Raw genomic sequence first — 18,223 nt, 5'->3', positions numbered from 1 at the left:
TCAGCAGACACCCACCACCATTCTTACTGATAGCCAGAGTGCTATGGCCGTGGCACGAAATCCAGTATTTCATGCACGTACCAAGCACATAGAGATTCATTATCACTATGTCAGAGAGAGCCTACATGCAGGGGAGATCAGTTTATCTTATTGCCCTACACAGGATAATGTTGCAGATCTATTCACAAAGGCTTTACCTCGAGAAAAGTTTGAAGCTTTTCGCAAAGCTTTGGGCTACATGCAGGGTGTTGGGGTAAAGGCGTTATGCCCACCCTTATAGTGTGTACAAGCCCATAAGTTATAGTACATAGTACACTTAGTACTTTTAATGTACTAAGTGCACTATGTGTACTAGTGCAATATACATGTGTGATAGGGGAGTCACACACTCATGCTTTTCATGAGTTGACTTATCCCCACAACTCTCTCTCTCTCTCTCCCTTGCTTCTCTGTGTATGTCTCCCATGAATGAACTCTAACCCTAATTCAGGTTTCTCCCCATCAACTGGTATCAGAGCTGGAGCTGGAGCAGACCCGTCCTCTCTGTTTGATCGAGCAAAGAAACCTCTGTTAGCTGAGTGCTGGGCGTGAACGAAGGCAGCAGCAAAGCAAACGCTTCTGCCAGGTGCTCGTTTCTCACGCTGAAGGAAGGGCCAGCGAACGAAGAGGATAGACCAGTGCTCGTTTCTCACGCTGAACCGTCAATTTCAGGCGTGAGCCAAGGCAGCATAAGCGGGTTCTGTGCAACAAATAGCGTCGAGCGTGGAGGCGAGCGAGTAGCGAAGGCTGCTGGTTAGTCGTCGGCTGGTACACGTAGGCGAATATGAGTGAAGGTGTAGCATTGGGCGGATAAGCGAACAGCAGCCAGGCGAAGCGTGAGCGACTCTAATCGTGTAGGCGCTAGGCGAGTGAAGCGAACAGCAGCCAGGCGAAGCGTGGTCGACTGCAAGTGTAGGCGCCACCCGACTCGTCGACTGCAAGTGTAGGCGCCTGGTCGTATGTAGCGCTGCCACTCGGTGAAGAGGCCAGAAGCGACCTGATCCGCCTTCTCTGCTCAACCTTGCCATCAACGCAGCTGCTGCAAAGTGCACCACATCATCACCAACCTCAACTCCATCCCAGACGCCATTGTAGCCGACCTCTTCCAGAAAACTTTAGCTTCTGGGAAGCTGACCGATTCTGTCCTAAAAGTCTTCATGGCCACTGGCAACAAGGAAGTCTTAGGCATCGACAGCTGCAGGAGCATCAGCATCAGCAGCAGCAGCAACAGCAAAATCGACGCCCTCCTTTCCTGCAAATCAGAGTAAATCAGAAAATTTCAAGGTATTCTGCTTCAATTTTTTTTTTGGGATTTGCAATTGAGCAAGTACAGTAATCAATTGAGCAGGTACAGGTGCCCAATTGCTCAATTTTTGAGCAAAATTGGCAAAATTGGGTGACATTGGTCACAATCAGGATCAATTTGCAGGAAATTGGTCAAATCAGGATCAATTTGCAGGAAATTGGATGTCGAAATTTGGGGCTTTTGATGTAATTGTGCAATTAAGCACTCATACATGCTGTATGATGTGAAAAATCGCCAAATTGCAGCAAATTGCAGCAAATTGCAGCAAATTGCAGTGCAAATCAAGGGGCTTTTGTGCCGATTTGGTCGATTTGCATGCAGGCAATCGCATTTGATGCTGTGGATAATGTCTTGATGCTTTACAAGCACTCAATGTGCCTGTAAATCAAGGGGCTTTCATGTATTTGATGTATATGTGGCCAAGGGGAAGCATCGTGAACACTCTGGATGCCTTCATGTGCGTCAATGTACCATGCATGATCAGAAATTGATCTCAAATCAAGGGGCTTTTCAAGTTCGTATGCTTGTTGAGCTTGGCAAAGCAGCAGGCAAGACATTTATGCCTTGAATCCTCAAAAATCAGCTTGCAGTCAAGGGGCTTTTGCCCAATTTCTGTTCGGGACTGTTGTATGCAGTGTACAGGACTGTAAAAGTCTGATTTTCACTCATTTGGACAGCCAGGAGAGCATTTATTGCTACTGTACCTGTTGGTACAGATTTGGCACATCTTTGTGCATGTTTTGGCATGGCTGTACACTGTTTTGAGTGACCAAAAGATTCAATTTCAGCTGCTGAAATTGCTGGTACAGGTTTGGTACATCATTGTTGAGCACTTGGTACTGCTGTACAGTACTTTGGAAGGGCAACAGAGCACATTTAAGGTGCTGTCCAAAATCTGCAGCAACCAGATTTTGCTGTTTTCATCACAAAAAGTGGGAGAAAAGTTGCATTCTTGCTTCCGCAGTGGGAGATAAAGCTTGGGAGAACATTTGTGAGCACTTTGTGTGCTTTGGGTGCAGTGTTTGCACATTTGCAGGGAGTCAGGCATTAAAGGTTGCATATTGCTATGGCAACCACAGGTGAGAGCTCTTCATTGCTTCACATCAAGAAGCTTGAAGGCTCGCATAATTATGATATTTGGCAAACCCAGTGCTACAATGTGTTGCTCCAGAAAAAGCAGCACAAGCCTATCAAAGAAAGGGGTGTAATGCCCGCTTCTCTTACTGCTGAAGAGTGGGAAGATATGGATGAGCTGGTAAGATCTACTATCATGTTGTCTGTGTCAGACTCATTACTTTTCAGCATTCGTGAAGAGAAGACAGCTTGGGGAATGTGGCAGAGATTGCAGGACTTGTATGCCCAACAAAGTGCCTCAAGCAAAGTGTATTGGTTGAAGAAACTCATAGGCCTTCAGATGAAGGAAGGGGCTTCTATGACAGCCCATCTCAATGAGTTTAATGGTATTGTCAGCCAAGTCATTAATCAAAAGTTGGCAATGGACGATGAGTTCAAAGCCACTTTTTTGTTATGCACTTTGCCAGAGAGTTGGGACACATTCAGGACAGCCACTAGCAATTCGAATGCTATGCTGTCATATGCAGATGTTGAGGGTGCTCTTCTTCAAGAAGAGATGAACAGGAAGAACAACTCTGTTGGAAAGTCAAATGCAATGAATGCACGTGGGAGATCCCAGCAAAGGGGGAAAAGCCAAGAAAGGGGGAGGAGCAAGTCTCGCTCCAAAAAGGATTTGGAATGCCATTATTGTGGCAAAAAGGGACACATTAAAAAGCAATGCTACAAATGGAAAAATGATCAAAAGGAAAAGGGAAAAGGCAAAGAAAAGAGAAGGATGAAGCCAAAGATGTAAAGCCAAAGGGCAAAAGTGGAGTCAAGATCGAAGAAATCAATGTGTCACATGCAGGTGGCAGTGAGGATGAGGTCCTCTTTACGTCTTCACTTGATGCCCATTCACTTCTTACAGGTGGTCATGGTATGCACTCATGGATCATTGATTCAGGTGCCTCCTTTCATGTCACAGGTTGCAGAGACTTGTTTGTCAGGTACACTGCTGGCAATGAAGGAGTGGTTTATTTGGGTGATAACCATGCATGCAAAATTCTTGGCAGAGGTGATGTGAGGCTTGTATTTTCAGATGGCTCACAGCTTATGCTCCATGATGTCAGGCATGTGCCTGAGATCAAGAAGAATCTGCTTTCTACTGGACAGCTTGATGATGCTGATTATGTTACCACATTTGGTAGTGGAAAGTGGAAAATTAGTAAGGGCTCACTGGTTGTTGCCAGAGGCTCTAAGGTGGACACTCTTTACTTTATGCATGCAGGTGTTTGTCACCATGCTAATGTAAATGCAACCGAGCTGCCGGAAATTTCTATGTGGCATAGCCGGTTGGGACACATGAGTGTCAAAGGAATGGAGCAATTGTCTCGTTTGGGTTACTTGCCTTCTCTAAAGTTTTCAAGTTTTCAGTTTTGTGAGCATTGTATATATGGTAGGCAACTACAGTGCCCCCACAAGAAAGCTCTTGGACAGAAAGATGCTCAGTTAGAGCTTGTGCATACAGATGTATGTGAGATGCCTCAGCTTTCTTTGGGAGGGGCAAAATATTTTGTGTCTTTTATTGATGATGCCACACGCAAGGTGTGGGTTTATCCTCTTCGTTTGAAGAGTGATACATTCTCAGTGTTTCAGAAGTTTGTTGCTCATGTTGAGAATCAAACTGGCAAAACACTGAAGGCTTTGCGTTCCGACAATGGTGGAGAGTATACGTCCAAACAGTTTCAGGACTTTTGTGATGCGAAAGGCATCAAGAGGGAGCTCTCTACTCCTTATGATCCTCCACAAAACGGGACAGCAGAGAGGATGAATAGGACCATACAGGAGAAGGTCCGTTCTATGTTGTCACATGCTGCATTACCTCATGGTTTTTGGGCTGAAGCTGTTATGACAGTCGTTCACCTTATAAATAGGTCACCTAACACGAGGCTTGGTGGAAAAGTGCCAGAAGAAGTATGGACAGGGAAGCCTCCGTCATACAAGCACTTGAGAGTGTTTGGTTGCGTTGCGTACGTGCACATACGCAGGGAAATGCGCACCAAACTTGATCCCAAGTCTCACAAATGCATATTCCTAGGATATGGTGACAGAGGTGAAATGGAGTATAGACTTTGGGATCCCATGAATAGAAAGATCATACGCAGCAATGATGTCATTTTTGATGAAACATGCATGTATAAGGAGCCTGCAAGGCAACAGGAGCCTGGCAGAGTCATCTTTGATGATGATGGACATCATGGACAACAACAAAGGGCTGTGAATCAGCCATTACAGCAGGAAAACCAGCCCTTAAATGGTGCTGAAAATGGTCCAAATGGACAGCCAGATATGGCAGAAGATATCCCTATGGATATACCACAGTTGGAGGAGATACCGGGCATGATTTTTCAGCCTTATGGCATGGAACAGGAGCCACCAATGGGTGATATGCAGGCTGGACAGCAACCTGCAAATGATGGTCATTGGGTACGGAGGTCCACTAGACCCTCCAGAGCCCCTGACAGGTTTGTTCCAGGGGTTGACTACTTGATGCTCACTGACTGTGGGGAGCCCTCATGTTATAAGGAGGCTTTACAGAGGGCAGACAAGGCTCTTTGGGAGTGTGCCATGAAGTCAGAGATGGATTCTCTGCATAAAAATGGAACATGGAAATTGGTGCATTTGCCTGCAGGCAAGAAGGTTTTGCCATGCAAGTGGGTTTACAGGCTCAAAGTTGCACCAGATGCAAAGCCAAGATACAAAGCCAGGTTAGTGGCTAAGGGCTTCAAGTAGGAATATGGTGTGGACTTTGATGAGATCTTCTCTCCAGTGGTCAAAATGACCACACTTAGAGCTGTGTTGGCTTTGGTTGCGCATGATGATCTGGACTTGATTCAGATGGATGTGAAGACTGCTTTTCTTCACGGTGATCTCCATGAGGAGATATATATGCAGCAGCCAGAGGGTTATGCAGTGAGTGGAAAGGAGAAACTTGTATGCAAGCTGAAAAAGAGTCTTTATGGGCTCAAACAGGCACCAAGAGAATGGTATCATAAATTTGATACATTCATGAAATCTCAGAAATTCAGGAGAAGTGACATAGATCACTGCTTGTACACCAAGAAAGCTTTGGATGGCAGTCTCTTGATTCTCATTTTGTATGTTGATGATATGTTGATTGCCGGGAAATCTCGTAAAGAGATGGATGCATTGAAAAAGAGGCTGCATGAGACCTTTGATATGAAGGATCTGGGTGATGCAAATCACATCTTGGGTATGCGGATACTTCGGGACAGAAATCAGCATGTGTTGTATTTGTCTCAGAAGGAATATATTGGCAAAGTTTTGCAGAGGTTCAATATGGACGGGGGGAAGAAAGCTAGTACTCCTTTGCCTCCATATGTGAAACTCAGTGCTATGGACAGCCCACAGTCAGATAGAGACAGGGCTGATATGGCCAAGATTCCGTATGCTTCAGCTTGTGGCAGTCTCATGTATGCCATGGTTGCTACTAGGCCGGACATTGCATTTGCAGTGGGAGTGGTTTCTAGATACATGGCCAACCCTGGCAAGAAGCATTGGGAAGCAGTGAAAGGTGTCATGAGATACCTGAAGGGCACACAGGATATGTGCATTTGCTTTGGCAAACAGGATGCATTAGTGCATGGTTACACGGATTCGGATTATGCCGGTCATCCAGATAACCGGAAGTCTACTACCGGTTATGTATTTACATTCACAGGAGGTGCTGTGTCATGGATATCCAGGATGCAGAAGTGCACTGCCTTATCTACTACAGAGGCCGAGTATATTGCAGCCACAGAGTGGTTGATTTGGGCTATACAGGGGATATTCCATTGTTGCATTGTGATAGTCAGAGTGCCATCCAGTTGGCAAAGAACCCTGTCTTTCATGCAAAGACGAAGCATGTGGATGTGAAGTATCACTTCATCAGAGAGGTGATAGAGAACAAGCAAATTCAGCTTGTTAAGATTCATACGGATGACAACCCGGCTGATCTGTTGACGAAGAGTTTGCCTCCGGAGCGGTTTGCTCATTGCAGACACTTGATGGGCATTGGATGAGGCCATTTTCAGCCTTGATATGGCCTTGTATATTATCATGTACATGCTGATTTTTTCTTTTCCTTTACTTAAGGGCACTTTGCCTTTAAGTGGGAGGTTGTTGGGGTAAAGGCGTTATGCCCACCCTTATAGTGTGTACAAGCCCATAAGTTATAGTACATAGTACACTTAGTACTTTTAATGTACTAAGTGCACTATGTGTACTAGTGCAATATACATGTGTGATAGGGGAGTCACACACTCATGCTTTTCATGAGTTGACTTATCCCCACAACTCTCTCTCTCTCTCTCCCTTGCTTCTCTGTGTATGTCTCCCATGAATGAACTCTAACCCTAATTCAGGTTTCTCCCCATCACAGGGGAGATCAGTTTATCTTATTGCCCTACACAGGATAATGTTGCAGATCTATTCACAAAGGCTTTACCTCGAGAAAAGTTTGAAACTTTCCGCAAAGCTTTGGGCTTACTCTCATACAGAGAGTGATCTGCTACCTTGTACAGGTTCACACTTCCACTACAGGGGGGATTTGTAGGCATATGCTCACTTATGGTAGTGCTATGTGTGAACAGGGCTTAACCAAGGGCACTTTTTCCCATGTGGTTTTTCCCCTTGGACATCAAGTGTGAAATGACACATATAATATTTTGTAGTTCTATATTATATGGATGTGGCACACATGCAAGAGTTGACTTGCATTTTGTGGATACCACACTTTTGGCTCTCTCTCTCTCTCTCTCATTTCTGTGTGTGAGCTTCTCTACCCTGCACCTAACCCTAATGTGCATTTATGGTAGTGCTATGTGTGAAGAGGGCTTAACCAAGGGCACTTTTTCCAATGTGGTTTTTCCCCTTGGACATCAAGTGTGAAAGGACACATATAATATTTTGTAGTTCTATATTATATGGATGTGGCACACATGCAAGAGTTGACTTGCATTTTGTGGATACCACACTTTTGGCTCTCTCTCTCTCTCTCTCTCATTTTTGTGTGTGAGCTTCTCTACCCTGCACCTAACCCTAATGTGCAGGTTTGTGTGTGTGAGTGTGTGAGTCCAACACCCAACACCCCTTTTTTTTTTTCCGGAAAAAAGATCCTTCTATTAGTTAATGAGAAAACGCCATATGGCTACAAAGCTCACCTCGCAAGGAGGGATAAAACACAATGAACACCTGAGCTCCCCCCCGTGGCTGGCCGCTCTCTGGGGGGGGCTACCTAGTAATACATGAAGGAGGTGAGAAAAGCCAAACTGGCGGCCGATAGTGCCAAATGACATCCTCGTCCCTCGCGGTGAGGAAAGGGCCAGGCTGCCAAGTGCGGAGGAAAGCCTTGCGGCGCCCTCTCATGCGATCCGAGTCTCCCTGGAGTTTCCCCCAGTGTCCTCTCAAGGTGTGGATGATGTCCACCCAGAGGGCCTGTATGACCTCCGCCGGTGGAGTCGTCTGGTGGTCAATGGCCTCCCTGCATCGGGCTCTCCATATGTGCCAGGCCGTCATGCTGCTGATCAACTCCCATCTCTGCCCGACCCCCTCCTGAGAGGCTGCCGAGGAGAAGTCTGGCGTCGGAACCACCGCCATCGCCCTGTCAGAGACCTGGATGGTCACACTGCCAGGAGCGTCCTCATATCCAAGTGCAGGGCCGCTATCCGTGGCCCAAGCTACCGCACCCCATGTCACCAACATCTCCCCTGGAGAACCTGCAAAAACCATCCTGAGAGCGCGCTGCCAGACCTGCTGTGCCTGTGGGCAATCCCATAAGCAGTGCCGCTGTGACTCCTGTGCATGATCGCACCGAGGGCAGGACGCTGGGTGTCTACCAAAAGCAAGCCAAGCCCCCACAGCCAATCCTCTATGCGCTGTGAGCCAGAGAAAAAGTGTCACCTTCCGGGGACGGAAGCTGGCCCAAAGGCGCTGCCAGAAGTCCCTAAGAAAGGCAGGGGAGAGCCCCTGTCGCCGCCAATGCTCGGCCACTGCCGGGGTGCTCTCTATCTTGTGTCTCTGAATCCGCCGCCCCAGCCTCGCTGTGTACTGAAAAAAGGGAATGGCAGGGCTGGTAGGGGCCGAGTAGGGATCTCGCCAAAACCACTCCCCTGGGTCCCACTGAAGGCGAACAAGAGGCTTGCTGTCCCAAGCCCAGAGTCTCCAAGAACAATCCTCCCCTATCGAGGCCGGTGAGGGGTCTACATACCACTGTCTCTGATGAAAGCCGACCACCCGAACCCTCTGAAGGATACAACCCTGGAACCCATCCAAATCTAGTCGTGACCTCTGAAGCTGGCCACCCTCTCCCACCTCGAAAGTGAGTGGGGCGACTCTCTCCGCTGTGCCGCAGACCGCTAGGAGGATCTCATGCCGAGTAAAGACACCCATCCACTGTGGAGGTGAAGGGTCCTGTACTGGGGTCCTCCACTCCCGGGGGATGGCCGCCTCAATATCCTGTCTCATCAACTCTCTGCCCCTCATCCCACTGAGTCTCCTCTCCTGAGCCTCTGGAGGCAGCTGCTGAAAACATATCCAGTCGTCTAGGGACTGGGCTGGGCCGGAGCTCAACGGGCCCCACGACACGTGAGACCGCGAGCCAACCATATGGCCACTGGGGAGACGAATCAAGGGGTTCCAGATCAATGGCTGCCTCAGGCGCTCCTCATCGGTGCCCGGGGGAGTCTGGAAGAGTGCCGGCCTCAGATGCGCCCAGGCCCTCAGAAGGCTGGCTGCAAAACGCTCCTCGAAGCCAAGGCCCACTCCTCTGGAGCGCTGCTCCGTAAAGATCCACCTGATGCAACACCCAACACCCCTTTGTATCATATGGCTCAGATTTGACATTCCTAGCTCATAGCTCTAGTCTTTGTTTCCTTTTCTACCATGATGAGATTACATGGACACTTTTATATTACTTTTGGTCTCATAGATCCATTGGGTCTTTTGAAGACGTTTAATTTAACCATTGTTATGGATTGAGCTTCTTCTCTCTCCGACAAATCATGGGAATCTTTTACCCTCCATAGCTTGAGCTCCAGATCCTATGAATACCAACATGGTATTACAAGAGTTTTGCTGCCATCATTGTCATCATCATGGATGTGTTTTGATGCTGCTGCCTCCAACAGACCTTGGGTTTTCTCCACATTGCAGCCATGAAGTGAGCTCCGCCGCCCAGAGCCAAGGTCCAACCAGAGATGCCACCGAATTGCCATGGCTGACGCCGCCATAAACTCACGGCCCTTCAGCAGAGGCCGCCGCCATTGCCCATCCCCGGCGCCAGCCTTGGTAGAGCGAGTGCGCAGGGTGCCACCTCCATCGGCGTTCTCTGCCTGCGGCCGCCCTGCTTTAGCTCCAACGCGTGCCACCCGCATACTTCCAGCTGCTTCTCCTGGTCTTCTTCACCGCTTGCAACGACCTCAGCGCTTCCCGTTTCTCTTCTGTGACTCCCTTTGCACATCTTCTTCTCTTTCACTTACCTTCAACAGCGCTTGCCTTACCACCACTTTTGTGTTTTCCTCATTATCATCATTGCTGTGTTATTTTTTTTCTCATGTTAAACAGCAGCAGCCGCCTCAACCTCAGCCACCTTCTACTCCTCTTCTCCTCCAACCGCTCCGCCTCTGAGCTGCGTTGCACCTGCAAGGCGGCTACATAGGAACTCCAACACCATCAAAGTTTGGGGTTTTCACCACTGAGAGCTATTTTTTAATGATTTTCACATATAAAGCTTGTGCAACTTGAGAAATTTGGGGCTTTTCTCCAATATGGAGAAATTCATCAAATTGGAGATCCAGTAGCCCAAGGATTTCTCATTCAATCTGTGAAATCCCCAAATCTCTGCAGAAAAACCTATGAAAAAATAGATCTTAGAATATTCACGTCAGATGTGAAAAACCCCCAAACTTTGATGGTTCTGGTGTTCCTATGTAGTCCCCTTTCAGGCGCAGCGCAGCTCAGAGGCGGAGAGGTTGGAGCAAAAGAGGAGTATAGGGTGGTTAACTCTGAGGCAGCTGCTGCAGGTTCAACGCAAGAGAAAAAGAAGAACACAGCAATGTTGATGATGAGGAAAATGCAAAAGTGCTGTCGAGGAAAGGGCTGCTGAAGGTAAATGAAGGAGAAGGTGTGCAGAGGGAGTCATAGAAGGGAAATGGGTGGTGCTGAGGCTGTTGTAAAGGGTGGAGAAGACCAAGTGAAGCGGCTGGAAGTAGGCAGATGGCACAGTCACGTAGCAGCAGCATTGGAGCCGAAGCAGGGTGGCGGCAGGTGGAGCTACGCACCCTGCGCACTCCTTCTGCGAAGCGAGGATGGACGGTGGCAGTGGCCTCTGTAGAAGGGCTGCCTGTTTATGGTGGCGTCGGTCGGTGGTGGCTCTAGGTGGACCTTGGCCGTGGGCGGCGGAGCTTGCTACATGGCTGGAGTGCAGAGAAAACCCAGGGTCTGCTGGAGGCAGCAGCATCAAAACGCATCCATGATGATGATGACGATGGTGGCAGCACTCTTGGTGGGTTCACCCTAGCTCTAATTCCATGTTGGTGTTCATAGGACGTGGAACCCAACCTATGGAGGTGAAAGATTTCCATGACGTGTGTAGGAGAGATGAGGGTTCAAGGAGAGAGGAAGCTCAATCCATGACAATGGTGAAGAGAGAGAGAGAGAGAGAGAGAGAGAGAGAGAGAGAGAGAGAGATGTAATGATATTCTTATTGTGATAAGAACCTCCCAAGGAGGAAGCCTCATGTTTTGACTTAGACCTTAATAAGGGCTGTTCACACCCTAAGGGGCTGTTCACACCAACTAGCTCCAAATTACCCAACAAGATTCATATTAACGTTCACAAGAATAGGATGACAATGGCCTCCAACAAAGAAAAAAAATGAAAATCTATTAATGAGCTTTGGTAGCTCCAAGATCAAGAAACACAATGGTTGAAGACTGAAACCGATCCCGTCCAGTGGGAATAGACTCCGTTGGACACCCACACGCGTAATAGCACAACTTAAATATCACAATTTGAATGGACAACTTAATAACAACTGAAAATTGAAATGAAATGAAATGTTGATCAATGGACACCAGCACTGGGGCTGGAACGGGCCGACCCCCCCCTCAATATATGATATATTATTGGGAGTATTTAAAAGATACAATGCTCCATGGGTTCAATGAACCAGATGATGTCCATGTACAACTGAGATGAATACAGTTACCAAAAAAAGAGACTCGAAGTAGATGTTCGAAGGAGAGCAACCCACTTGAGTAGTCTAGTCTCTACAGTCTTGTGCCGCCCCACTGGTGTTCTAGGACCACGCACAAACAGGCGCTCCCGTACTAATACCTGGCTCTCCCGATCTCGGCACCCATGGACTGTGGTTCTCCAGAAGCTTGGACTACCCGGCACCGAACGGGTGTTAGCAGAGCAGAGAGTGTCCTTATAAGGTTGCAAGTTCACATACATCAAAGTCCTTTGCTTAAATCTTAATCCACTTACCTGTAGCTCGCTAGTGGAAGACAAATACCCGAGGCGCCTAAGTGCAGCTGCTAGAGATGGACACCAAGATGCGGGAGCCTACTGGCAAGAGGGAAGAGTACGCAGCCGCTTGGAGATCTGAGCGCAGCCGCCTACAGTATGGAGAGGAGGCCTGGGCACAGCCGCCTGGAGATCTGAGCGCAGCCGCCTGCAGGGTGGGCGCAGCCCACCAACGTGCAGCAACCTGAGGGCAAGCGGAGAAGAGGCTTGTGCGTAGTCCACCAGCGTGCAGCTGTCTGAGAGCAGGTGGAGGAAAACTGTGCGCAGTCCAGCAGTAAGGTCGACCAGTCATGCACCGTTGGAGAGGACAAGCAGAGAGATGATCCTGATTTGCCTCTGCGCAGCTGAATATATGCAAAAGGAGGTTCACTCCTAATTGATGAAAGAGGGTGCATGATAAGCAGCTGGCCGGCCCACCACAGTTGCATGGAGGCGGCCAGTTCCAAAGTCTCAAGGTGAGGGGTGGGTAGGTGGCCATGCACCCACCCCCACACATAAGATTAAGTGAGGGGTTTCCCTCCCCACCTTGACCCATACGTGGGTGCCCACCCTACCAAGGACATCATGAAATATTTGGGAGGGTGCCCACTCTTTAATGAATGTGAACTTGCAACCTTCTAAAAACAAAGGTTAAAAAGAATGCTATAAAATAAACAAGTGCCATACACTTACCACTTGTTCACACGCAACAAAACTCGTGAGAAGACAGAGCAAACTTCACGACTCACTGGCAGGTGTCCCCGCTCAGTAAGTGGCACGTCAAACAGGCAAACACAAAAATACAAGTCATGTGAAAACAGTTCCAAACATGCAAAACTTGAATGCATGTGCAAACATTATCATGGACATATCTCCCGTTCATGGAACAAGTACTAAACATCTATTGGGCACAATGATGGCACGACAAAAAACATAAATTCCGGTCTTCCTATGGAGTGACAGTCCCATAGGTAAGACACAAATCCAGGCACGAGCCTCCCTATGGAGTGACAGTCCCATATGCAAGACACGGCACAAATACTGTCTCTTCCATGGCGTGACAATCCCATGGATAGAACACAGTCCAGGTCATACACGGGTGGCACCAGTCTGGCTCCCGTCCATACGACACCGTCCTGCTAACACACGGGTGGCACCAGTCTAGCTCCCGTCCATGTTATGCAAAAATACTGGCCCCTTCACATGAGACACTGGCTTGGCCTCAAGTGAACAAGACACAAATCTGGAGATGGACCAAATGGTCGGCCAATTGGTGACATCCCCCCGGGCTTCTAAAGAGTTGTCCTCAACTGAAAAGCCTCAAGATATGCCTGCAACAACTGTGGGTAGTCAACAAAATAATCCTCATTTACCCACTTTGCATCAATGGGCAAATAATTCTTGAACTCCACAGGGTATCTCATGGAAAGCTCCGAGGATTTGCTGGTTTGGTGCAGGGTTCTTGGATGAGGGCCCTCGATGGAAAATCATCTTTGGGTGCTGCCCTTATCTTTTACAATTCTGATCCCTTTTGCTTGAAAGTCTAGACCACTACCTTTGGGTAAGCGAGGTTAGAAATCCTGGAGCAATCCAAGCTCCTAAAGGTACCAAGCTCTAGATATCCAAAGAGCTCACACCTCTGGCTTGGGTCACTGCTTGGAAAGTAGCAACCCATCACCTGTGGTGCGCGCCATCTGTTGGGTACCTTTTGTAGGTACCCAACTCCGAGTTTGGCTTTTCTATGCTTTTTTCTTCTTCAACTGAATGGTGACCTGCCCTTCAACTTCTTGTGAGACTGCATGGACTTGAGTTTTAACCTCTGCTGTGTACCTTTTGATAGGATGCCGCAAGGTGATGGGGAAGGTATAGCATGGCCACTGACTCAGTGCTCCAGCAGGATGGTATAAATACAAAAGTGTCTAAAACAACCTCAAGCTATGTGCATATTAGAAGTCAAGAGCGGTGGGTTTTGAAACAATTACATGGACATGCCAGGCAGGCATGCACAAATATAGTCGTACTGCAGTTATTTAGGGTTGGATGGTTTGTGACAAGGTGGTAAGGTAGCTCATACCTAGTCATGAGGATCTAAGCACTTTGATAGCTTAGATATCATAAATATAAAATAGAAAAACTTGCTTTAAAAAAATAACGGAGACTGAGGTTTATTGAAGGGCTAATGTCAGAGTTTGTTTTCTCAAGCAGAAATCTCTGCCAGTTCTGACCTTACCATATCACAATGTGTTTGCAGAGGGAGTCAGCGGCAGCTCTCGAAGAGGAAGTGAGAGGGTTGAAGGTATTACATGAACTTGAAGTCAAAAGTGATCTAACATTGTCACATTAACCATGTGCATGCAAAACATTGGAAACCTTTCTTCTTTTGTAGGATATCATATGTGTGTGTGCGTGTGCGTGTGTGTTTCTAAGTGTGTATATGTATGTATGCACACACGTGTGCGTGCACATGCACACACACATGCATGCTATATATGTGTATATACTATGTACACACATACACAGATAGATATATGCATGTGTGTAGATACAAGTTAGCAGTGGGTCTCCAACTCGAAAGTCAGGTCAGTAATTCATCTAATAGATTTGTATCTACCTTTCTCCGCCGCCTATTTCACCCTACCTGATAAAGCAAGCTGGTGGCTTTTGGTATCGTCCTCTGCCCACTGGACGGTGTCTAATCTCAGCGTTTCCCGAGGGGGCCCATTGGGTTTAGGTATATATATATATATGTATATGTATGTATGTGTATATCCATATGGATATACATACATACATACATACATACGTACATAAATACATACATACGTACATGTGTGTGTGTGTGTGTGCGCACATATATACATATATATAGAAATATAGACACACACACATATATGTGTGTGTTGAAGGTATACGTGAACTTGAAGCAAAAGTGATTAGCATTGTTTACATTATCCATGTGCATTCCAATCATGGGAATACGCACACACACACACACCAGCAGGTGTAGGCTGGTGGGTAACAAACCCAGGAGACAAAACCCTTCACTATCAGGCTACATGCCCATGGATTTTTTAATTTTAAGAAGTCAAGTCTGAAATCTTTTTTCTTTCCCAATGGGGTTGGTAGTTACTTGACTTTACCTTGGTTGTGCCAGGAGTCTCACGATGCACTCTTGGAGTCTCTTAGGAAGAAAATTGGCTCATCTTCGGCAACTCGAGGAGCCTCTTTACTTTATCAGACTTTCAATTGTGATGATGATAATGGTGAGGCTAGTTAATATACAGGGCTCTCATGAGAAGGTCATATTATTCACTATTTCCCCCCCCCTCTTTCTTTTGAAGCGTAGAAGAGGCATATGAAGGTAGGGCCAAGCTGCTTTGTGAGGAATAATATCATGAGAGAGAGAGAGAGAGAGAGAGAGAGAGAGAGAGAGGTATTAACGTCGGTAGAATGCAACACGAGGGCACTTTTAACGTCAGGTGGATAACCACGAGAGAGAGAGACAGAGAGAGAGAGAGAGAGAGAGAGAGAGAGAGGGGTCGTGCTCCCTGTTAAGTCTCAGGCAAAGTCCTATGATGAACTTTCCCAAAAGCTCTTCGACAGCCATGTGTTGGCTCTGAAGCACATTAACGTCTTTGTCTGTTCATTCTCTTGTTGCATGTCTCAACACAGTTTTCTCTTGGAAAGCAAGCCAAGGAGATCCATTCTAGCTTGTTTATCAGGTCTAGGACTTTGTACAGGTCTTCAGTTCGCTCTTTAGTCTAATCGTTTTGTGAGGTCTAGGGCTTTGTACAACATGACGGAGTGCAATGGAATGGCCTGCACTTTGTTAAGCATTTGAACGCTAACAAAAACCTAAAAGAACCAAAACATATGGTATATATGGTCCTGGGTTGTGCGTTTTCCACGGACCAAATTAAACGAAGAGAGTATTTCTATTATATTGTGATGCTCCCTAAATTCATAGCTACTCACAGGAACCTTTGCTTTCTATCAAATCAGATCCAACACTAATAGAATTCCAAGAAAAGATCCAATGGTTAAAGATAATGAGTGTCTTCTATACACGGCAGTGACAACACAATGATAGAGGTAGCTGATATTCTTATGTATATATATATATGTATATATATATATATATATATATATATATAGAGAGAGAGAGAGAGAGAGAGAGAGTCGTCTGGCTGCAATGCAGAGCAGAGGAGAGAGAGCTGGGTTACAGCTGCGGTTACTATGCCTTGATTTAAAGCTGCTCATTATTTTAAGCTTCCACGATATTCTTTAGAAGGCTAAGCTGGAGGGTTTTTCGAGCTGCACATTGACGTTGAGAGAGAATATATATATATATATCAATCGATTAAACGAATATAAAAATCGTACCGCGCATAGTTAGCAGCTACGTTTCTAAGGTTCTGAAGGTTAACAATTATGGTTGTTAACCTTACATTATAAATATTAAATATAGTAACAAATTGTCTTGCAGAAGTTTGTCGCCGTACATGCATGAAATAGGCCAGAGTCGTCTCTCTCACTCTCTCTCTCTCTCTCTCTCACACACACACACACACGCACACGCACACACGCGCACACACACAGTCCTGTGTGTGTGTGCAAGAGGAAGTCATCAGTTTGTCTCCGGCCACAGCAACAAGATATCATCTGTGTGTGTGTTTAAGAGGGAGCTGTCACTCTTTGTCTCCGGCATCCCTGTTTATGAAACAACAAGGATGGCTGTGTGGAACTGCAACGGAACTCTATGCTCAGACACAGAAAGCTTCACAGAGGCGTATACACATAGAGATATTATCTCTTGCACGGAAACCCATCAAAGTCTCGAGAGAGGGCTACCCGAGGTAGGTCTGGCTAACCGTATCCTCATAAAGTGGGCCTCCACATCCTGCCTGGCCATTATGAGCATTCGTCTCAAATGAGGGCGAAAAAAACACGGCACTCCTGAACCATGCACCCCTCCAATGGTGTGTGTATGTCCTTGGAAGGCTCATTCCAATGTATAATCCACCGGCTTGATAGTGATAAATCATGCAATTTGCTACTTCCCACAGGAGGCATCAGCATTTGCACGCAGAGTGATGGAGATAGGGGACTCCCCATATGTGCCATTGTTTGCAGATATTGCATAGTTCTCCCAACAAGGAGAAGTCCTCTTGTTGGGAGACTTTGCACGGACAGCTGGGGAACAAGTTCCTATGTATGGCTTCCAGGGAGATACCATTATGCTGTTTGAGATTGACTTGATTGACATGGGCCTACATAGGGCCAACGAAGATATAGGAGAGGCAACCACATATGGTGGACACTTCTTGGAGATGGGGGCTATGCATGAGCTAGTTTTATATAATGGGATGTTCAGATGACCACAATCAGACAGTCTTACATGTCTCCCAGATGGTGCAGGCTCTAGTACGGTGGAGTACATCGGGGGTCTCCTACTCTCATACCACATATCCTAGACTTGACGAGCCCCCCTTCCCCCCATACTAGCCAACCAACCACACGTATCTCTCCTAAACGATTCATGCCCCACCTTAAGCCAATACACCCACACCCCTTGCCACCAGCTTCACCCGTGCCCATTTCCATCATGATCTTGATAATATCTGAGGACCACCTTTGTCGCCACATTTCAACCTTGAACTTATCACTACCTATCTCCACCATCTCATCCCAACTCTCCTCCATCATCCATGACTCTGCCAATGCCAGCTTTCCTTATGCCACATGCTTTTGAGCAAGTTTGTTAGTGGGTTCCCAATCCCAATATGGGTGGTACAAAGAAGAGTAGAAAACCATCAGGCTCCACGTCCTACGCGAGAGGGAACACGGGCTGATTTCAAAACGTAAGATATGCAACGCATCTTCCATAAATTTACTCGTCGAAAGAAGCACGCCTTTCTCACCAGACAAGAAATTGCTCGGAGCAATGATAACTAGAGAGCTTGACACATTCTAGAGGAAAAAAGAACTCACACACCTATCAAAATCAGCCCGTGAGATATGCAACACATCTTCCATAAACTCACTCGTTGAAAGAAGCACAGGCAAGAAAGCGAGTTAAACTGGCTCTTTTTGAGCAATGATAGTCTCAAGAGCTTGACGGTTTGTTGAGGAAAAAAGAACTCCCACACCTATCGTAGACCCTATCTATCTTTCCTATATAGAGAACCTCTAGTGGAGATTGTTGAGAAGTACGTGAACCTTAATATCACTTTTATAGGCCCAACTTTTTCATGG

The 18,223-nt window shown here is 46.8% G+C and overlaps 1 protein-coding gene across 1 annotated transcript in view; it reads left to right on the top strand.

Moving 5' to 3' along the window:
• Positions 1 to 15,658, top strand: part of LOC147633987 (uncharacterized) — a 127,879-nt gene extending 112,221 nt beyond the window's left edge. Inside the window, exons 7-8 of the mRNA XM_086805069.1 lie at positions 14,220 to 14,264; positions 15,123 to 15,658. Of these exons, the coding sequence (XP_086661195.1) occupies positions 14,220 to 14,264; positions 15,123 to 15,245 (168 nt within the window). The 3' untranslated portion in view covers positions 15,246 to 15,658. The remainder of the gene's footprint in view (positions 1 to 14,219; positions 14,265 to 15,122) is intronic.
• The last annotated feature ends 2,565 nt before the right edge of the window (positions 15,659 to 18,223 follow it).

The sequence above is a fragment of the Cibotium barometz genome, chromosome 11 (assembly GCF_041138505.1).
Source record: "Cibotium barometz isolate CiBa-2024 chromosome 11, ASM4113850v1, whole genome shotgun sequence".
NCBI classification, from domain to species: domain Eukaryota; kingdom Viridiplantae; phylum Streptophyta; class Polypodiopsida; order Cyatheales; family Cibotiaceae; genus Cibotium; species Cibotium barometz.
This window is presented reverse-complemented; position numbering and strand designations above follow the sequence as displayed.